This window comes from Gavia stellata, chromosome 2 (assembly GCF_030936135.1).
Source record: "Gavia stellata isolate bGavSte3 chromosome 2, bGavSte3.hap2, whole genome shotgun sequence".
NCBI lineage: Eukaryota > Metazoa > Chordata > Aves > Gaviiformes > Gaviidae > Gavia > Gavia stellata.
The window spans coordinates 25,690,492-25,713,812 of NC_082595.1; the positions used below are offsets into that span (position 1 = coordinate 25,690,492).

General features: G+C 35.6%; 1 protein-coding gene across 1 annotated transcript in view; it reads left to right on the top strand.

The window, feature by feature from the left end:
• Positions 1–23,321, top strand: part of AKT3 (AKT serine/threonine kinase 3) — a 71,559-nt gene that overhangs the window by 25,017 nt on the left and 23,221 nt on the right. The window contains exons 6-9 of the mRNA XM_059832285.1: positions 320–385; positions 2,026–2,094; positions 9,595–9,717; positions 11,783–11,911. Of these exons, the coding sequence (XP_059688268.1) occupies positions 320–385; positions 2,026–2,094; positions 9,595–9,717; positions 11,783–11,911 (387 nt within the window). The remainder of the gene's footprint in view (positions 1–319; positions 386–2,025; positions 2,095–9,594; positions 9,718–11,782; positions 11,912–23,321) is intronic.

The window sequence follows — 23,321 nt, forward strand, 5'->3', positions numbered from 1 at the left end:
AAACTATCAAATCCGATATTATAATTTCTTCCTTCCCTGCACTGGATATAAAGTTAAAGACTTCATTTTAAAGCAAGAAAATAAGAAAAATAAAATCAAATAAGATACATTAAATTGTATTTTGCCAAACTTAAATTTACTCTAAAATCTTTTTTCAAAAAATGTGAATTATTTTTCATGTTCCTTTCAGGTTCTTTCATTTTCCAAAGCTGTACTGTAGCTGTCTCTTTTCGGAAGTGTTGACCTTTTCCACATAATTAATTAATTAACAATTTTATGTCTTAATTCAGAGATACTTCTTCTACTCTTTATTTCTCAGGATGAAGTGGCTCATACGCTTACAGAAAGCAGAGTATTGAAAAACACCAGACACCCTTTTTTAACAGTAAGTATTAGGAATTAGTTTTAAGTACATTTGCAGGTAATTTTCAACACGATGGATATTGCATTATGAACATAATTTGCAAACAAATTTTGAAGTCTTTCTCATGATGCTCTGTAAACAAGCAGTAGCTATCTGGTGCTTATGATATCCTTTATCAGAATATGTATTTAAGAGTTCAGAAATAAAGTTTCTAATAATTTTGTAAAGCTTAACTGCACTGAAGACAAATTTAATTATAGAATGTAACTTGTGCAATTTTTTGTGGTTTTTGTATATGAACACTTTTTTAATAAAAGTTACTGATTTCACACAGTGTCAAGTAAGTAATTTTTACCAAGAAAACTTAGTTAAGATTTCAATAAAATGATAAAAATAACTATTTGTTCAATGTAAGTAGCCCATCGAGCAACAAAACTCAAACTCCACTGCTTCAATGTCTTTGTCTTCATATGGTTAATATTTAATAGAAGGAAAATACTGAAAAGAAGATGAAAGTTTTGAGATTCATAATAGAATATGATTAATAGTTTTAATTTTACAGCTGACTTTCTTCTGTAGAAGTAATTCTGATTCCTCTCCTTTGAGAATATATTAGGAAATCTTTTGATTTCAAAAGATAATTAATGTGTATTTTAACATAGGGAAAAATTATTTTCTTTTTTGTATTAAAATATCAATGTATAACATGGAAGCTTTCCTATTTAGAAAATCATAAACAAACCCTTTAGAAAGCAGAGGATTTGCTTGGCCAAAATATTCTTGGGAATTCAGTCAAGAGAAATGAGGTCCCCCAAAGTTTCTTAAATTAGAGTGTAAAGGTAAGCAGGAGTAGGTGTAATTGCAATCAAATCATGCTACAATGTCACTGCAGTTGTATCTTTATATCTTTCTAATATTATTAAACAAATATTTTAATGAGACATGCAGTATTTACGTCACATGAGTCTCCTTACGATTTTGTTACATGTAGTTCTACTGCATTTCGTTTCTTTTAGGCCAAGCCTGCATCTGTAGATTTTCTTTGGTATTATTTTTTTCAAGCAAAATCAAATCAATATTGATAAGTCAAAAATTTTAATTAAGAGAATAACTTTTGTTACAGTTTTTAAATGATACATAAATAAATACATTCATTTGGCACTCAATGTTTTTAACATTGCATAGTATGTGAAACTAGAAAGTCCTTGCTTTGGAAATGAAAGCAGGCTGGAGGTTAAGATCACTTTTAAGATTTTATTTGGGAGAAATTAAAAAGAATATGGTAATCTCTGTCTTCATGGGCATTGTGGAAGTGGACATCATAAAATATGATGAGTGAGAATAGCTGGTACCATGTATGGCAATAAGAAATGCAGTAGAAAACTGTGTATTTTAGTAACTATTTAGTATTTTGTTTTAACAAGAATGGTGTTTCCATATCAATGGCCACATGGCAGAGATGAGGGAAGACATGACTATTTTTGTGTTAATTCATCTCAAACTCCAGATAGGAGGTTACACTTTTAATTACTCTGAAAGTTCTCACCAAGTCAGAATTGTCTGCTTAAGAGGATAAAATTAAATTTTGTTACAGTTTAAGTGCAAGAAATTGGGTTAATACAAGATGATAATTGGTTTGGTTTTGCTGTTTTCTTTGCAAGTCCTTGAAATATTCCTTCCAGACAAAGGATCGTTTGTGTTTTGTGATGGAGTATGTTAACGGAGGAGAGGTAAGTTTAAAAAAGATGTTCTGTGCTTGTAATGGTAATGCTGTCACTGGGTTACGCTTTAAAGGATATAATTTTTCTTGCCTTTTTTGCTTTCTGGTATCTTTGAAGCGATTTTTTTTTTTTTAATTTTAAAAATTATTTTATTTAAAAAAAATGTAGACCTGTTTTATCACTATGCTGTCAAAAGTAATTCCTATCCTTGAAAAATTAGACTGTTGTATCTTGAAGGATAATTTCCTGGTAGAGAAATAATTACAAATAGCTTGCTTACTGTTTTTTCTTCAAGCATATTATAGCATGTTCTGGCATGAAACGGTCATAAACTAGTGCAAACAAGCAAAAATAATCTTGACTAGTCTTGCTTTTGTCCTAATGTGAAATATGCACTCTCTTCTTTGCTATAGCCATTGCAAATACCTGTGAGAAAAGAGTGAAGTGTTCATATTTTTCATTACTTCTGTCCCCTTCACTTGCTGTGTACTCTGGAAATTTCAACTTAAGTGTTAAACTTCTTCCAGTGTTGTGAATCTTTAAGCCGTTGCTGTCCTCCAGCTCTTTACTGAAGAACAGAATAAAAAAACTATACCCACAAATGGAATTAAAGAGAAGTGTAATCTAAGAAGAGGGCTTTTATTTACCTTTTATGAGTTGTTTGCTATTCAGACTGTATCTCGTTACAACATGAACTAGGGGTTTTTCCTCATTTTGTGTACTATATGCTGCATAATAACCTTAAAGGACTAAGTGTTTCTACTAGCTTTTTTTATTAGGAACTGTTTCTTCATTCAGGTATTGTTGCAGTATGATACCATATTTTGCATTATCCTTTTGCTGTGTTCTCCTACAATAAAACTGACTTCAACTATAATCCTAATGCCTGAGCACCCCCAGAGTGTGTCTTACATTCATTGTTCTGGTGATTTCTGGGCCCAGTCTGAGGCCCATTTACATCCTAACTTGTCCATGGCTGTCCTCTACCAGCCATGGCTAAACATGGTGCTATAGGGTTCTCATATGGGAAGATGGCTTGTTTAACTCCATATGTATAAACCCAGTTCTGGACATCACAGGCGTTGAACCGTTTTGGCTAGCTGAACTAGACACAAAAAGCTCCCTCAGCAGTAAAGGGATAACAGCCTTCTCTTTGACACTCAGCTGGCTTATTTAACATTGAACTTATGTCACTAAGTCAGTGCTATCCACAATGAGTTTTAAAAGTGATGCCTTATAAACTAGCTAATTCTTAGTTTTCTCTGTGTAAGACCTTATTGCACTTTGAAAGTATGTTTTTAACATCAGCCTATCATTTGGATACTTGTCTTTTTGAAGGATACCTTTCTGTCCTATTTGAATGCAGAGAATGTTTTTTGACTCCTTTTTTAAGATTGAGGATACCCTGACACTGTGTTTTGATCAGGCTTGTATCTTACATTCCTCTTCACTGGGTGATGCACCTTTGTGGCAACTGCTGCAAACATCTTGTGCCATGGGTTTCTTGGTGGCAGCCTGCTTTTGCTTATTGGGATTTGAATGATTGCAATGTACTTTGCCAAGAGTGTGTCACTTTTTTCCAGGTATGAGGCTCTTGTTTGTCAGTGTAGCTCATGCTCTTTGCTGATGGTTCCCTAATTCAGTGAAGCTAACTGTAAATTTTTGCCACAGTGGGAAATAATGGCCTGTCAGAGTAGGCGGTTTTCTTTGAAGAAACTCTTGATTTGCTTATGTGCTTCTATTTGACTAGAGATCTGGAACAGTAAGTTGGACAAACTGTCTTTTTTTAATAGGAAAACCTTTACTCTTACAAAATTTTCCTGTGAATTTCAGACTTTAGTCACTGTCCGCTAAGAAATACAAAGAACTTCATATTTGTAAAAATAGCCTTGTTATTAACTCAGAACAGTTTAGCCAGCATTTTAGCCATTTGTAGGCATATCTCCTGTACGGTACACAGAGTTGTTTGGGTTTTTTTTGCTGTTTCCCTCTGCTTTTTTCTCTCTGTTCCAAGGACGTTTAATTTCCTTACAATGGTTTCTCACTGTTGAAGGTGCTGAAAATTCATCTTTTAGTTATGTCCTTCCAGTGGGAAATTGATTGTAGCAGTACCATGTTGCTTTTGATTCTCTCCAGAGCTGTACTACCTTCAGTGTGTTTCTGTTTAAAATTCCTTTAGATTAAAGATTTCTTTTTAGTTAAACAGTTGTCTGAGTCAGTTGCTTGGGAATTTTCATGGATTATGTCCTTCAGGAGCACATTACCCAAAGAGTCCTCCAAATGAAGGAGTTCTTGAAATTTGTATCCGTATTCTTGACTCTCACCCAGGTGAAATCAAGAAAATGCCACAATTTAGGCTTCTGCCCTACTACAGCAATAAAAAGTGTAGTCAGTACTAGGAGTCTTCAGTTCCTCTTCCTATGGTTAGGAAGGAAAACAGTCAAGGAAGGGGTCACTGAATTTCATTCTGAAGGAGCAGAAATTGTGTTAAAATGATTCTAAACAAGAATCTTCTACATCTGTTAAAAATCTAGATCCATGTTGAATTTAATATCCCACCAGAAGAGTAGCAATTTATCTTTGCCTTACCTTGCCTATGTAACTTCAAATTAGTTAGGCTCAGTTAATAAGGGAACACATTCTAATGAAAATGTATCAGTTTTACTGGTCTGTGTGTGTGCTTTTTTTACAATGTACAAAGTATTACTGCATCGAATTCTCTTTTGACTTCCTTTCAAAAAAAAGCATATTCTGTAGCTCAATATATTAAAGCAAAGCTTTAGAGAATTTTTTCAAGCAAATTATTCAGATAGAAATACTGAATAAGTTTTCCTTGTACTGACAACTTCTACAGTTAATTTTCTGCTGTTTAAGGGCCCAATATTGAAATCTTTGTTGTGGGCTGAAAGCTTAACTTTTTCTTTTTTAGTGTTGCTGTTGGACTCTGTGGATGAAATGTTTAGCAATGTCTATTGATCATAAACTATGTTCCAGTATAGAGCTAGAAGGATACTTCTAACATTGTGATTACTTCTCAATACCTTTGTTACACTGAAGGAATTACATCAAAGTAGCATTAAGACATTGGAATTTGATTTTAGAAAAAAATCTTCAACTGGCTTAGGTGAGATGACCAAATTCCATTATCAAGACTTTAAAATGGCATATTTTATGAGTGTGTGGTAAAAAGTACATGCAGTATTGCATGATAAATTGTCTTCTTTAATTCAAAATATAGAATATTTATGTAAATATTTTTTAACTAAGTAAAACTATCAGTACTTACAGACTAACACTTTAAAGAAAAGAAAACCCTTTCATTTTTGTACTTGTTTTTGCTGTCCTTTTCCTATCAACATTTTGAAAAAAATGTGTAAGGCTGTATTGATGGTTTCCCTGCTAGTATTGATTTGCCTACTCTTCCTTTTGTAACCCATGTAATTTGGAGTATTATGTGATTGCAGTATATTAGTAGTACATTACAGTGTTCCCCTAACTTCCAGGCCACACAGAATGGTATAAACTGCGGTATAAAAAATGATACTCTAAGAATGGCTCTTTATTGTTGGGGAATACTTTTGGACTGTATGTTTCCCATTTTTTATTTCCAGTATTTTGCTTTAAAGGTTGAAAAGCTTTAGCAATGAAATCTATTACATATATTACTCTGCAGAGTACACTGATTCAGCTGACTAATAAGTTGATTAACTTCCTTGCTTTGCACTTTCAGGATAATTCAAAATTCTGTACTTTGTGACAAACTTAATTGGTAATTATCTGTATAATAAAATTAGACTCTAAAATTTGTTCAGATGGTTTCTCCACAACAGAATTCTGAATCTCTGCTCCGCTTGGCATTTTTCTTTCCACAGCTCTTACTTCAATTCATTAGGCAAGAGAGAACTAAATGGTTTGTTGTAATTGAAAAAGTGCTATTACTGTCTAGAAAAAAAAGACAGCATTTACAACCTACCTAATGAAAAATAACTGAATATTGTTGTAAGCTTTGTCGTTTTTATCTCGGTTGTATCCTGTTTTGTTTTCTTTTGTTTTCCTAAACTCTAAGTAAATGAGAGAATGTTCGTTAGCCTAAAATTATGATAGTCCAAGATAAGTGTGCTATATTTCTTTGGGTATAGAATGTGCCTAGAAGCAGTCTGAATCAATAAACAAATAATTCAAAATTTCAAGGCTGCTTCTGCAAATGCTCTGCAAAAGAGTCGTCAAATATAAAATGTGTTTAACTGCAGAGCTGAGCAAACCCAATATACAACAGTCATACAACTTTCTACATGCTAAATAGGTTACGAGCACGTGTAGAAGTTTAACATATTGGTTGATATAAGATTGTGTCTTTTATATATTTGGCATGCTTGGATCTGCAGTTGAATATACTTTTATGCTTGATCTTTGTTTGTATTTGTTAAAATTTTTCTATTAAAATTTTTTATCAGGAAAAAACCCCATGGCAACATTGTTCAGTTTTTAAATAAAGACATACCATGAAATTTATAGCTCCAGTCCTCACTGTAACTATAGCACCCTCATGTATGCCATCAAAAATGTTATGTGCAAAATGGCTTTCTTTGTGCCAAAGCTATTTCTATTGCAATTCCAATGGCTTTATAGCACATATTTAATAACTGTAAATCAATAAATAGTGCAAATGTTGGAAGCTTTTTTCATAACCTTCCATCAGATTTCTTCTTTTCTTTCTCTGACTTAATAAATCTAATCTTCATGTTCTGACAATTTTAAATAGAGCCTAGTGGCACAATTATTCCAGAATAGTGAACCAACTAAATCATTATCTGAAAATAATGCTGTAATCTCACTGAATTACAATTTTCTATTATAATTTTAAAATTTGCTTTAATATCTTTAGCATGTATCTGAGTGTATGAATCCACTTTTAACATGCATTTTTATATCTAAATGTACATTCTTCATTCAAACCTAGCACGTATGGTTTGATGACAACTCTGTTAGGTGCTATAATAATATGAAGAATGCTTACAAAGAGTGACTGTAGTGTCATATATAACATTAAAATAAATTGACTTGGGAACTCTTAGTCTCTTTGGCAAACAGAACTGTTGCTAGTTGTTTCTAGCTGGTCATTTTACTTTGAAGTTAGTATTTTGAATTAATATCAAGAATATTTTGTTGGAAATAAACACTAAAGAAAATAAATTTTTGTTTTGTTAACTTGTTGGGTTATCAACTCTCAGATTCTAATTGGGACACTTTTTTTTACAGAAAATAATGTATCTGTTGCTGACAGGTATCCTGAGGTTTTAGAATTTTCTAAGACTTTTCTGCTCAGCTCCTGGATTAGTTTCTTTCATAAAGAAAATTGCACTAGTCCTTTTGCATAGATATGAATGTAGGGCTAACTGGCGGTTATATTATACATTTTTGGAATGTGTTTACTATTTGTACACCTCAGAAAGTGATCTGAAAGCTGGCCTTTATTTTGAATTACTTTGAGTCCATCAAAATAAATAAAACTCTTAAAAATGAGTGACGTTAGCTCATTATTTATGAAAGAGACCACAAAACAGACATAAATGCGTAAATTACGTTAATTTTGTATTTTGCTTTATTTGGATGAAGATCTACTTAGCGATGTTTGTTTCCTATTTAGATCTTGCCAAAATGTGTGGAAAAGACCCCACAAATTGAGGAATTTATTTATTCTTTTCCCAGTTTTATAATACGTGAGGCACTTCATGAAGGCAGGCTTAGTTGCTTAGTCTGTATGGTTCTTCTGTTTGTGTTGGCAATTAAGCAGTTGTCAGTACAGAAAGCAGGTTACTACAGGGAGGGCTGATACCACCATCAGGGACTGGCGCTTAAACAGGGAAACGAGCAGCAGGAGCAATTGAAATACCTACAAAATAATGATCCTCCTTGTCTTGTAGGTATTCCATTTTTTATACAGGGTGTCTTGAGAATTCAAAAACAAATTGAAAGGGGAATGCAAATACAATGAACAAAAAGGAAATATTCTCTTTAAATCATACTGCAGTTTCTGTTTTCTGTAAAGTCTCTGCTTATACAAATACATGCTGCCAAAAGGCTTAGATTAGTGGGAAGTTTGTTTAGGTTCAGAAGAAAGTAATAAATATTTTTTTGAAGCACAACTGTCAGGAAAGAAGTTGACTTCTAGTTGCTTATAGGATTGACTTTTTAATTACATTTTGAAAAGTCCACACACTGAAAATAGCTGCAGTAATTCTTACACTGTTCTGTGCTGTGTGAGCAGTGTAGATGTCCTACAGGTGTAAAGTAGGATATGGTAATGACAGATTAGGTACATTATTGGTTTTTTGGTTGGTTGGTTTTGGGGTTTTTTTTGTGCCTACTCTGCATTTCAGAATTCTCACCTACTTGATATTTTAGCAGTGAAAATAAAAAAACCCCACATTGTTGTTATGGATTTCCTTGTCTAGATTTAATTTATAAATGATCACATTTTCTGTATTTCTGTTTTGTTGATTGTTAGCTCTTGTGGTAAAACCAAAAACATCGTAACTTGAAGGAGTAAGGCAGGCAGCCCATTTGGTCTTAAGTAGAATACAGAAACATACTCACTAATCTTTGCTTGAGGACTTCTCCAAGCTTGCTTAACACAGTAAATAAGACCAGCCATTTTAGAGAGCATTTGAATTAAATAGCCAAATTCTGCTTTTTTAGGTGTTGTCCCAGGTTTTGAGGGTGATGTTTTATCCAATAAGATGCTGACAACCTTACAGAACTTCACCTTATGCTTTTTCATTGCAGCTGAAGTTACTGGCAATACGTAATGACTAATATTTTTCACTGGAAGACTTCAGTTGGAAATGTGTCTGCAAAGTGCTGTTACTTATAAAGTATTAAAGAAGAGACAAAACCCCCAAAGAAATGTTTACATTGTATCAAAGAAATACACTAAATACATAGATTTGTTTTTATAAGCCCTAAGCAGTTGCTGGTTTGCTTTTTCTACTGACTGTGATATTGCTAGCATTCTGAATGTGCTGTTGTTGTAAAATGCCAGTTCACCTGTTCAGTTGAAGTCTACTGAAGAACTAGACTTTTTTCAGATCAAAATAAAGTTAATAAATTACTGGAGAACTTAAGGCAGAACCAGAATCTGGGTATTTTAGTGATATTTCTCAGTGGCTTAAAATAAAAATCCAAGGAAGTGGTGGAGGGAGAAATACAGAGTGATGCTGCTGCATACCTTTTTTTTTTCTCCTCTGGTAACTGAAGGTTAAATGAGTAGCAAGCAGAATGCCTTAAACAAGATTGGTATATTGATTAAAACGCTGATTTAACAGCTCGCTTTCTCCCTTTGGAAACCTGGAAAAGATAAGCCAGCTGCTGTCTAAGAGTGCCGAGTGTCCACTGAGAGTACACTATCTATCATCACAATATGGTGATGAGAGGTGTTTTATGTTTGTGTTAATTTCCCCCACTAAATCAGTAATTATTACAATCCTGTCCCTGCTGTTTACCCTGCAGCTGTTTTTCCATTTGTCGAGAGAGCGGGTGTTCTCAGAGGACCGCACACGCTTCTATGGTGCAGAAATTGTCTCTGCCCTGGACTATCTGCATTCTGGGAAGATTGTGTACCGTGATCTCAAGGTAAAAAAGAAAAAAGAAAAAGTAATCAAATTTTTGTTTTTGCAGAGACTATTGGGACAAACACAAAGTAATTATAAAGTTGCACTATTCAGAGTTAATGGGGAAAAAAATCTGTGTTCAGTTTAAAGTTCTGTGTGTGCTGAAGGAAGCTGTTTGATACAGTAATCTATAGATGGGTGCATTACTTGACTTTAACTTGATTAAAAAAAGAAACAGCATACCTTAGTAATAGCACTTGAAGGAGATGTAAACTTCTGATCCTTTTTTTTTTTTCCCCATTACTTATAACTTGGATTTCAACACAAATCTCAGATATAATTCTCTATGTCCCCAAACAAGAGAAATGGGGAATTGGGACAATGTGACTGCATTCTGTTTATCTCACCAAAGAGTTATGTTCTTGTACGATTTGAAAACATTTAAAACAATTCAGAATACTTCAATAGGAAAAGAATTTCAGCCTTAAATTAAAAATTGTTTTGTTTTTTGTATCTTGGGAAAGATTTATAATATTGGAAAGTAGTTTGTCTTAGATTTACCTGCGTATACAGTTGTGTATCCTCTGTTGCCTGAAGTTCCAGCAACTCTGTGACACAGTATGACCATGCTCTATGGAAAATAACTACTTTCAATAGGAATATTTTCTAACTTATGAGGGAGGAATCTCTAAATTCCATGATGAGACTATTTTATTTTTGTGACAAGCCTTTAATTTCTTGTATGGGAAATTGTGCTTTCCCATAATACGTGCGCCCTAGTGGAGTTCATTCATGGACTTCTTTGTACAGGAACCAAGGAGAAGGAGGCAATGGTAGGCAAGTTCTGCTCAGGGGGGCAGACAGAAAACAAAATACTGGGTAACCTGTTTGTAGCAGAAACTGTTGCAGTAACATGAAATTCTGTGACATCTTGGAAAAATATGGAATTGTCTGGTCAAGGAATGATAGGTCATGATTTTTGATTTAAATTCTAAATAAGGAAAGACACATTTGGTGTCATTAATCTTCTGTTGCTGGTGTCATCTACTTTACGTCTTCTTTGTATGATATTGTTAGACTCAACAGGAAACATATACCTTTGAATTGTATTTCGGGCTTTATGCAGACTTAGGAAGACAGGGCTATGATCATTCTTTGTTGGTATTTTCACTACACACCTTATAATTAGAAAAAAACCCCTTTTTCTGTTGAGAAAAGTTGTTCAGAAATATGTTTTACTTGGTTTTAGTTCTATCTGTATTTAAAGCATTGCTGATAAAAAGCTTTTGGGAAAGTGATGTTAGCTGTGATGTTTGAGATAGTCCACAGTAAATTCTGCAGTAGTTTTTATTCCTGTTCTTTAAATACTTCTTAACTGGCTATATTCTGTTTTCACGTTTCAAAGCAAGAATCATGTATTTAAAAAACAATGCAAAACATGCGGAGGTACACATAAACAATTCAAGAACAGTGTCCTTTGAAAGTGTACAAGGAGGAATTTAATTTACCTCAGGGTTTTGTTTTTATCAGTAGCCTCTCTACCCCCACTTTTGTCTGTTATCAAAAAGGTTGTGGAAGATGCAGATGTTTTTAAGGATTTACCGATATATACTAACTCTTTCATGACAGTATAGTAAGTAAAACGCATCTTGATAAATGAAGGTCACATTACAGCAAAGGAAATGTATGAAGTCTTGCCAAATGACAGCCATGGTTGTAACCTTGAATTACTTGACTATATCTTGAGAATATTTAGAAAAATATTTTGCTTTTGTTTAATGGAAGATGCGCCAAACTTGTCAAACTTCAGAATGAAAGGTCACACTTTGATTGACCTGGGATTTACTGTTGTAAACTGTATTAAAGTATCAAATAATTATTTACATTGTATAACAGTAAACACTGTTAAATGCTGTAATGTAATAGATGCTGTAATATAATAGATGCTGTAATTTTTTTTAAAATTACAAACAAGTTACATTCTATTGCAAGCAATAACTCTGTATCCTTTTTTACAAAATTGATGTAATGCATCAGCCTGTCCTGTTAAGAAATACTAAGAGAACATTTTTTTCCCCAATGCACAGTTAGAAAATCTAATGTTGGATAAAGATGGACACATAAAAATTACAGATTTTGGACTTTGCAAAGAAGGAATCACAGACGCAGCAACTATGAAAACATTCTGTGGTACTCCAGAATACCTGGCACCTGAGGTATGATTTAGAATATATTCTTGTAATAGTATAAAATGTTTATTTTTCATTTCATTTTGGACTGTGATGTTTGTATGCTGGAAACTGTTCATTGTAGTAAAGAAATGTCAGTCTGCTTGATAGTACTATACAGTTGTTATTCAGAATTGTATGTGTTACTGTTCTTTGTGGTGATTGAATGTATATTGATGCTGTGCTCTTAGTGTTTAAAAAGGCCTCTAACGTGCATTTTCCTTCTCATGTTTGCCTTCCTCTGTGAAAGTTTTTATCTTCTGATGATTTCTTCAAAAATAATCTTCCATCTGTCTGTCACTTGGAACATATGATCTTGCTTAACTGAGCTGTATAAGTAGTGTTTATATAGCCTCAGTGGAGGCGAGGGGGAATAGGAAGGTACTGAGTTTGCTGGGTTTTATTCGAACTCCCCAGTTGTGGGGAGAGGGAGTTGAGATTTTAGATATTTCTGCTGAAAACAGTTGAATATATCCACCTCAGAACTGGTTGAGGTGGGCACCAAAACTTAGCTGTTCCCTAGTATGTAAGCAGAAGTGGCATCCCAAAGTATGCCACCCCATCTTTACCATTAGCTAGCACTCGGAGTGCTAAACATCACACTTCTCGAGGACTGATAAAAAGATGGACGCGGGACATTGTTTTGGTTCCCTTCGCAGGTCTGGTTTGGCCACCTGAGAATCTGTTGCGGAAGCTCAAGTCACCCAAATGATCTGCTCCAGTATTAGTGGTGACATCTCTGCCACTGATGCCTACTGAAAAAAAGGCAAGGGAAGCAGTCTCAAAGTTGTGTTTTTGTCCTGCCTGGCTTCAGTCAACAGGACTCACTGTGGTGCTCAGAAATGTCGTTCTGCCTCTACCGTAGGGCTGCCAAACGCAACTCCAGTATTGATGTGAGACAGCATTATTTTTTTACTTAATGCCGAGGGTTCTGTAGATGCTGAATTAGCCCTTATTTCCATTCTTGTCAGCATTCAAGATTGCTAATTGATAAAATGCACACCTGATACTGAGACAACTTTCTAGTAAACCTAAAGGGCTTTACAAGGCCCTTCAGTCCTACCATTTGTTTTAAGAAGGATTCTTCAAGGGATTCCCCACTTTTTGCAGCAACTCAGCACCACCAGAAAGTCTCTAGTACGTATCGACTTTGAAGAAGAATGTGCCTTCGTTTGAAGGGAGGCGGTGAGGAGGCACTGATTCATCATAGCTCTTTACCTTCTTGTTTTCAGGAGTATTGAATCCTGAGTGGCACCAACAAGCCATGGAGCCTATTTCAACAAGCAAGTTTAGATTGCCTTTCATTTTCTATTCTGAACCTTACAATTAAGGGACATCAAGGAAACTGGTACACATCATCTTCTGGATACTGTTAGCTGGAAATGATTTTAGGATGGTCAGGTTTGCAGGTTTGAGGGTCTTTCTAAATCTTTTAAAGCGAATTTGAAGTCTCCTCCAATTTGCACTCACGGAGGAAACTGAAACTGCTAATAGTTGGTTATAAGTTAGTGTGGTATGTAGAGTTAATGAAACCATTTTTGATCGTAGCAAGATCTTTTGATACATTCTTTTTCTCCAGCTATAAAAGAGACATCAGTATTAGGAGCCACTAACTTTCTCTTCCTCCATCTGGTTCCATCTTCCTTGATTCTTTCAACAGTGAAGAGGAATCTGAGCAGTCATGCTCTCACACTGCGGGTTTGAAGTTCCTAAGTAATTTTGGTTGGTTAAATGTGTTCATTGCAACTGTTTGGTGGGTCACCAGCTGCTTTAGCTATGAAGACAAACTCACTGATGCCTGGTCTCCTTTGCAGAATCCCACCCCAAAGATTCCAAGGAAGACTTGGATGCAGATTGTTGCTATCCTGTTTGGCAATTTCTGACATGTCCTTTGTGTTTAGTGCAAGGGCACTCAGCAGTTATCTTCATTTAAGGATTCCAGAACTATTCTTACCCTGCTTTGAATCTTCTATGGCTACTTGGAAGAAGTTGCAGATCTGCCTGTTTGGCTTGGTACAGTGGCCACTTCTCTTGTGTTCCACACCCAGAATCTGCTCCAGCAACAAGAACACAAGGGATGATACTGTCATCACTGGCATAGACTACAGGTGTCATTGCCAGCTCTTACAGCCTCATTGTCTTCTTGATAGCAGTCTTGAAAACATTCTCAAAGAGTACAAAAAGTTCAGTTGCTTTCACCTGCTTCTCCATCTCTCACTTTTCGAAACATGTTAGCTCTTTTCCAGCAAACTTGGCAAGGGATCATTCTGGGTTTTAGGCACTTACCACAAGCTACTTGATCCAGTTTGCCTTTCTGTTCTCTAGCAGTCCGACTCCTCTCCACCACCTCCCATTTTGAGTATTTTTGAAGACCCACCCTGTACAAATCTGTCTTGAAGGACATTGACTCTTTATTAACCCTGGGAACCACAGAATTCATTCCCTTTTACCTCAGGCATAAAGGGTTTAGAACAAGCAACCTAGACAGGTTACTGATACAGTGTAAGAAGACTCGACACCTTTAGCCACACATTCTTATTTAAAAGAGTGAAGTCAGCAGTATATGGACACCATTGCAAAAAATAAACTTCCCTTCGTACTCTCTGCTGCTACAGTAGTGTTGAGCAGTGCATTGGCTGGGTAGTTGCTCACCTGAGACAATTGTATCTATTTTTATAGCTGGGACAGCTGACTGATAAAGGGACCATCAAGAGACTGGGTCCTCCAGTCTATTCATGTGCATGTGTCAGAGAATGAATGTGCAAAAATTACTTCTTGTTGCAGTTCAGGCCACAGAAATCATTACCAGATGCCAAAGACTTACTCCCTTTTGACAAGTTGCAGATCACGAGAACCTAATGTTACAGCTGGACTTTAATCCTGTTACCAGCGTGAATTCCTGCTTGTTTATCCCAAGACAAATGGCAGCATATACTTATGTTTTGCCTGGGTGTGGTAAGTGTAAAGGCAGATACCTTTTAGCCTTTCTTTAGAAGCAAGTTACTCTCCAGTTATGTGGAGAAATCCATTCAGCATCTGTCCTTTTAATAATACCCTTGCATCCTCCTCTTTCATCTAGGTCAGTTGTGATGGGTGCATCCCTTCTGCAGGCCTTTTGGTTCAGTTTCTCATGTACTTGTTGGCTGGTGGTAGAGGACACTAGGACAGTGTACTGTGGTAACACTCAGGGGTAGCCTGAGGTTGCTGTCTACCAGCCAGCAAGCAGTTGACCCAGGAACCTTGCATTGGCAGGAATCTATACCTAGCCTGAGAACTGACTTAATATTTTCTTTTGTATTAATTCAGTGTTGTGGATTCAGTTTCAAACAAGAACTTCAGCTTGGTTCTCCAAATGCTTTTTGGACCATTGTTTGAGGCATAGAGTCCTGCTCGCTATTCCAGTTTTTTGCAAAAACTAGATTGCAGTTGTTTCCAACAGGAAAACAGGGAAGTAGCTAAGCCAGGGTAAGGTGGATTTCCTCCTTGCTTGATATTCTCTCAGGTGAAGGTGTCCTTATGGATCCATACAGAATTATTTCCCAACGTGATTTCAGAATTACTCTTAATCAGAAAATAAGCATAGCTGTTGCTGCATTTTCCCCGCAAACCATATGTTTCTGAGATCAAAGTAGTCCTTCCCACCTTCTGTTGAAAAGGCTCACATTGATAGTCTCACTGAACCTATCATCTCACATTGATAGGGCCTGACCTTTCATACAGGACCTGAGACTGACTGTGCTGATACCTGGCAGATCCAGAAAAATGCCCCTGTCCATGAGAAGATAAGATGGATGGTGGGCCACAGGAAAAAAATGTAATGAGATTGCCAGGTTGGAGCCAATTTTCATCTTTGGCACTAGAATTACTTCTCTGGACCATCGCTGATTTATTTTTCATGGCCCTCACCTGGAATTTTATGCGTAGCTTCACCAAGCACTGTTCTGTTACAGGGGTGTGCAGGGCTTCCAGCTAGGTGGTCTACAGGTACATTCCCTTCCTGTAGTTCCTCTCCTAGTCCTTCCCTGTTATCCAACGCCAGTATTCTACGGTTTAAAGAAAACTGAAATAGCATTGACTGTGCTTGTCTTACATAGTTACGTGCGAAGCATAAAAGATGGTAGGGTATGACTATGTCCTCTGGGAAGAAAATAGTTGCCACTGTCAAATAACAGGGCTTATGCATGTTTACAGTACAGATGTACATTTTTGTCACAATTACTGAAGAATGAGTAACTTTTTATTTGTGAAATTATATAGTCTTTTAAGAATAATTTGGTTATCTGACAAATAGTGAAATTCCTTTATCATCTGCAGTGGAACTAATGCAAGCCTTTTTTTTTTCTTTTTTGGTGCAAGTGTACTGGTACTACTTAATAATTCCCTCTGCTCTAAGAATCTGTGGTATTTCCCATTTGAAAGGTATAGAATATTTTATAATTTCTCATTCCTTAGTAGTTCTTCAGGAAGAAGAGACTGTTTCTTAGGAGTCTGTTTCTATTGTTATCCTTCAAAGTTAAGCTGTCACATCGGAGATCATTGTGGTGTCAGAGAATAAACATAGAACCAATGAGAAAAAGATGAATTGTGATCCCATTTAGGAAACACAGATGTATTCTTGATTTTTTTTCAGAAAAAACCCCACAAAATGTTTCTTTTGCAGTTTTGCAGTGGCAAAGGCAGGACAGGACCATATGTCTTTTCCAGATAGTATGACTTGCCTAATAAAGAAAGAGTAAAACTGAGAAAGTACTTGTACTTGTAAATATACCTGTGAGCCATTTAAAAGCAGTTTGGATTTTGATAGTTTTCAGTTGATTGTCAAGGATCAAAGGCCTGCTAATAAAGGTACAGACCTCTACAGACTTTCTTTAATAGAACATTCAGGAAATGAAGCTACTTGGGCAGAGAAATAAAAGTTCTTGCAGCTCTGATCATTTATAAGGGTAATTTCTTACCTAAGATTGCAGTTTCTGGCTCTCTTCAGTTCAAGTTCTTAGGACTAACTGCACAGTCTTAGTTATAGTAGGGCATGCACTATGGTGCTAGGTTTTGGTGTCACGGTAGATACAAGTTAAAATACCAGAAATTAATTTTGAAGCTTTTAATCTTTTCAATAACAGGAGAGAAGGTGTTTTGGCGTTGAACAAATCTGTAAAGGACTTAATGGATGATCATTCAAATGACTTTTCTTAGATGTAGATCATCAATGATATTTAGGTGTATTCTAATAACAGGGAAAATGGTAGGACCTCATTAAGTTTTATTAGCCTAAAAGTACAGACTAGATGGATGAATGCATTCCTATAAGAACAGTAGTCTTTTATTTAAAAAAAAAATAAATAGCAAGACCATTTCAATATATTTTATGCAGTTACTATCACTTAAAGGTATGTGACAATAAATAAGACCGGAGTAGATTCATAGCCTTTGTCCATAGGCATGAGAAGATCTGCATGTCTTGTAACTTATTTTAAAAGGAGACCAGATGAAGGGGATACTAAGATCAGTTACATAATGCTTGTTTGGCTGTATTTTTTTTTGGTGATCTTTCTTTTAGAAATGGGAGTGAGAGAGATCATGTGTAATCAGTTATTTCCCTGAGTTTTATCTCAGGTAAATGAAAAGTAAAACTCTTTTATCAAGAAGCAACTGCTGTCTTTCCTCACTTTTCACTTAATTTCTTACTTACAGCTTTTCTTTTTGGGAAGGATACGGCTTTGATGTAGGGGTGACCGAAAATCTAGAACTTGGTCGTCGAAGTTCAGTGGCTGAATTTCAGCAAGGGCAAGCATGGTACCCTGTACTGCAGGCACGGTTATAATAAGAAAAAACATTTTTTTCATGTTTACAGATAATGAAGTTGAATTTTCTAAGAATGTTGTGGTATATGCAGGTTATAAAATGTTGCGGTAGAGGCAGAAAAAAGCATTTTGTCACTGGTGCAGCTGTACATTTATTTCATTCTTTAAACACTTGCTTACATTGGATCAGAATATTTGCCAAAGGCAGTCTGGTAAATTTTTGGACTGAGAATATGATGATCTGCCACATAGCTCATCTGATAAGAGTTGAAACTCAGTGATACATAGGCAGAGATGGAACCACTGAAATGCGCTGAGACAAGCTAGCATGGAAATTGAAGTTTCTGCAGGCATCATAGCAAACAGTGTTTTAAACAGGGATTTTAATTCAGATAGAAGTTGCAGTGTGAATGTTACAGAAGAGCTTCAGGTGTGGGGAAGAGCATGAAGGTGCTTGTTTGCAAAGCACTTGATGGAAATAGCCAACATCGTAGATAAACTGAGGCAGGCCAATTGAGAGAGATTAGCTAAGGTGAGGATGTAAAAAGACCAGCATGTTATACTACAGAGAAAATGAAGTTGCATGGGTAATACAGCCAAGGCTGCCTTTTTTCTTCTCTTCTTTCTTTTTTCTCTCTTCGTTTTTCTTTTTCTCTCTTTCTGTTTTTCTTTTTCTCTCTTTCTGTTTTTCTTTTTCTCTCTTTCTGTTTTTCTCTCTTTCCGTTTTTCTCTCTTTCCGTTTTTCTCTCTTTCCGTTTTTCTCTCTTTCCGTTTTTCTCTCTTTCCGTTTTTCTCTCTTTCCGTTTTTCTCTCTTTCCGTTTTTCTCTCTTTCCGTTTTTCTCTCTTTCCGTTTTTCTCTCTTTCCGTTTTTCTCTCTTTCCGTTTTTCTCTCTTTCCGTTTTTCTCTCTTTCCGTTTTTCTCTCTTTTTTATTTTTTCTTTTTTTTCTTTCTTTTTTTTTTTCTTTGTGGAATTTGTGGAAAATGGCACGTATTAAGGGCAAGCAGCTGTTAATATGTTGCTAGATGGCATCTGCATTCACAAGGCTTTAAGACCAGTGTGAACTTCTAAGAGTTGGAACAATACTGTAAAGAGAGACTGTGGGAAAGAAACTTTGTTAGGCTTGGTCTTCTATCACGCTCTAGAGAGCGAGTTCTCGCTCATATTTGGTTACCTCTGGTGAGCATTAATGAAGATTGATTGTCAGTGGCTTTTTGGGTTTCTTTAGGGGAAGAGGTAGTTGCTGTTGTATTGGGCTTCTTTTTATTTTCTTCACTTCTCTTAATTCTTTTTTTAGAGAAAGGATAATGAGACATTCCACCAAATTGTCTGTGTTGGTATAAACATATCAGTATTCTGGTTCATAGTGGTTTTGCTGAAGACCTAAGAGACCTGTAGTGGTGCTCTAACAAGACAGAAAGAATTTCGTATACGAAATTCTCTTAGAGTGAGGTTAACGTATTTTTGGAGGGTGGGAGGTAGATTTGTCTCTCTAGCTTTTGACTTGTTTTGTTCTTTTCACGTTAAAACTGTATGAAGAAGTGCATTTATGAGCAGAAGTGCTGTGCTGAAGCATGATAGAATTCTGGAAACAGATACCTCCACCATTCAGCTTTTGTGCCTTGATGGCAATTTCCAGTTACTTTGCACCTAGAAGCAGTATCTGCTGCATTGTTAAGGAATTGCATTACATTTCTATGCATTTCTACCATTGGGTTAGTGTCTTTGCTTCTCCAGCATTTCCATGAGATTTCATACACCCTTGTAATTATAAGAGTCCTTTATTCCTTGTCCTGTGGTAGGTTGGAGAGAAGACACAGGCTGTGACTGTCCAGAAGTAGGCTGCTTGTAGCATCTTATCCTGTGCCTCAGGCGACATTGTGCAGACAGACTCAGTCAAGATGGATGTGTGAACTCGTGTGGATGTATTTCTGGGTTTTGTTCTTCCCTTTGAATATAGTCTTTTTAGTGCTGAGCTAATTATGTAGTCTCAGTTTTACTGTTGAGTTAGAGTACCTGATCAACTTTCCAACTGTAAAACAGTTTGAAAATCAAATGTAGCTTACATGCAAGACCCAACAAAATTAGAAGTGTTAAGTACGTTTTGGCAGTTCACTTTTATTATGCCCAGTCCTCAAATGTACCAGCAGACAATCATCTGAATGTTAGTTATTTTTCACATGCTTATGTGATCACACAAAAAGTACATGCTAAAAAGAAGCAGATGGTGACAGATGGGGAAGGTTGAATAAGGTGGTTTTGGAAACCTAGAAAAATGCACTTCTGTAATAGTGTAAAAATAAAAATTCTTTGATCGCCAAGTTAGAATGAACAAAATAGAGTGTGCGCCTCCCACCCCCCGCCCAAAAAATCCCCAAAACCAAACCCCAAAACCACCCAAAAAAACTTCACTGATAAAAAGAAATGGAACCTGTGAGTGTACATTTAGGAAAGTATGTTATATAGTGTTCTTTTGTCCAAGGGTAGAACATTAGTTTTTATCAGCCAGAGACTTGGAAATGTGGTAGTTGTATTCTTTCTTCCTTTTAAAATAATGCATTCAAATGAATTGTGTTCCATGCTCAAAGAATGCTGTCAAAAGGGTCATTCTTTAACGTAACATATTGGCAGTGTTGCAGGTTGTGATAATACTTTTCTTCTGATGTCACAAGAAAGATTTTAACCCTCTTACTACAATGGTAAATACATTATGTGTGTAAAGGGGATACCCGTATGACTGGAGCTAACCTGTAACAGGCAGCATTGACTCTTTGTCATGCAAGCAAATGTAAAGCTCAGTAAGTAGAGAAGGTACAATCAACAAAAAATGTCATCTTTTGTGTGTGGATCACCACATCCAAGGACCTACTCTACTATGAGATATGCTTATTCATTTGCATTAGTTTAATGGAGTCTTAGCATTCATATTTATTGAGTTATATAAACAAAGAAAGATTACTTTTAAAAAAACTCAATGATGAGATGTATTTTATTCCATAAAATAAAAAGTATCTAATGAATATTTAATTGCTAGGTTTTCTACTAACACTGGTGCCATAATTATTTTTTTTTTATGTTTGAGTAGGTGTTTGTCTTAACCTATAGTATGAGACATTACTGCTTCCTGGTGAGGCAGAATTCTTTGCTTTTGGTTGTTGGCTTTTGCTTAAAGCCAAAAAGCCCCAACTTCTGATAACTTGTACTCATTTTCCTGAAGGTATAGCTAGTTTGCTCAGTACCCAAACACTGTAGTTATGTTGTTGTGCTTTGCTTAACTAATTTTCTTTTGGCTTCAAAAGGATAGTTCAACTTTATTTACTCTCTGTTTACCTAGATGCTTCATGCATAATCTGATTCTTAGCAGAGGCACAATGGAATTTATGTTACCTGTGGAAATGTGGTTTAGTGTTGGCCTGTGCTCTTGAACAGCTGTCTGTTGTGTATTTGGCTATATTTTACTTCTGGGTTAGGACTGGAGTGGGGGGTTGAGGAGGAATAGCATCTATGCCTGAAAATATTTTCCCTTCTGATTTATGGGAGATTCACAATATGGTATTTTCTCTTTAGACTAGAATTCCAAGTACCAAATTATACTTTGATGTTGAAAGGAAATGGAAATGCAAAAAGTTGTTTTATTTTGAAATGCTAGCACCTCATGAAAATTCAACTGTGGTCTTTTTTCTGTTTTGTTATCACTTACTATATTTTAGTGGATCACATTGTGTCATCTTATGCTCCTAAGTCATCAAAAATGCTAGTGATTTGAATTTGGGCATTTTTGTCAACTTGGCATTGCCAGTGGGCCCTCGAGATGAACATGATGGAATGTGGACAAGGCAGGGTATCCAGAGCAGCACATAATTTATTGGCAATAGCCAGTATCAAGGTCAAAAGATGGGTAGCATTTAGATGGGGGTATGAAAGCATTGCTCATTTATACATACAGAAGAGTTGCTGCAACAACAGATAAATTAGCACAAGAGTTAGACTTTCTTCTGAAGCCAGATAACAAATGATGTAACAAGAATTCAGATTTTCATGCAATCTGGTTAATCTCACCAGACACAAAAACTAATTGTCCACATGCGGTATCAGACTTCTCAAGGGGAAAGATGTAACAAATATGCAAAAATAATAAAACAAACAAAACACTAGAAAACAGAGCAGCTCCACACTGCCCATAAATAAACTGTTGTATTCAAACCAGAACTTTAAAGCAGAGAGCAATTTTCTAATAAAAACCACTTTTTTTGTAAAACAAATAAGTATTTCAGTTCTTACAAAGACTGTCTCAATAACATGCTTGAAACTTTTTTCATTAATTTTCATTTAACCAATGCAAACATTATTTCCGTCTCAGCAAAAGCCTTTAGTTTTTCCAAGAGTAATGAAGCATAAACAAAAGCTGAACAAATGCTGTTTAACGTCGGTAAAAATTCAAAATAATTTCGGGAAGAATGAGCAACCAGAAAGAAATATCACAGTGTTATCATTATTTATTACTTCTTACACATCTTTCATCTTATGGCAGTGTAAGTTATGGAGACTACTGCTAGTGCAGTGATAATTAATACAGATATGAACAGGTCTGCAGTTTTTCTTCCAACGGTAGAGTTATGAGAGACAAGTGCCATCTTTCTGTAGACTGAAATCATCTTTTGCTTTTACTTGCCACCTTCTATGAAAGGTATCTGTTCTGTTAGTTCCAGAACAGAGTTATTTTAGCTTTATGGTTTGGTGGGGTTTTTTTGTCCATTGAATAGCTTTTACTTTTGAGGGGTCTTTTTAATGTGATGTGGTTGTTTTCTTGGGTTTTTGTTTTGTTTTGGTTTTTTGGTGGGTTTTTTGTTTTGTTTTTTTGATTGCCAGGGTTGCCACTGGCTTCTTACAGTCCTTTGTTAGAATACATTTCTCATGTGCAATAGCTTAACTTGTTTTTTTTAGATTTTAAATTCTACTGAAGTCAGAGTCCCTTGTAGGAGGTTAAACGCATTAATTAGTATTGCATGCTCTTTACTCTAGGAGGCTTTGCTTAATTCACGTTTACACCAGAATGTACCATTTCTGATGCAGCACAATGTGTGTGAGCAAATGAAAAAAATTCTAGTTTGCCTTTTTTTTTTTTTTAAGTTACATAACAATAAAATAGGTAAGATGGGGGAAATCTTTAGTACAAAAATGTATTGGAAAGATAGTCTGCATTAGGACCAGAAGTAAAAGAGCAGTACAAGCCAGATACAAAATGGAGAAAAAACTTCCTGCAAAAATTAGAGTAGTAGAAAATTAAAGCAGTAATAGAAAACTGTCTTCCTTGACTTAATTCTCACGTATCCATTTCCCAGGCTATCTATAACCTTGATGTGTTGTCTTTTCAGCTCTGTATAATAAAAGCAATGAGTATTCATTCAAGTGTTTTTTTACTATTGACACAGCAGTGCTTTCACTGTTCATACCATGATACAGTTATAGTAACTAAATTTGTATAATACTTGGCAAATATACCTTTCTGCAGGAAGGATTTTCATATATTTGGAAAAAAGTCTGTTTCTATAAAGAAATATATATTACCTTTGCTCATTAGTGTTAGATTATAAACT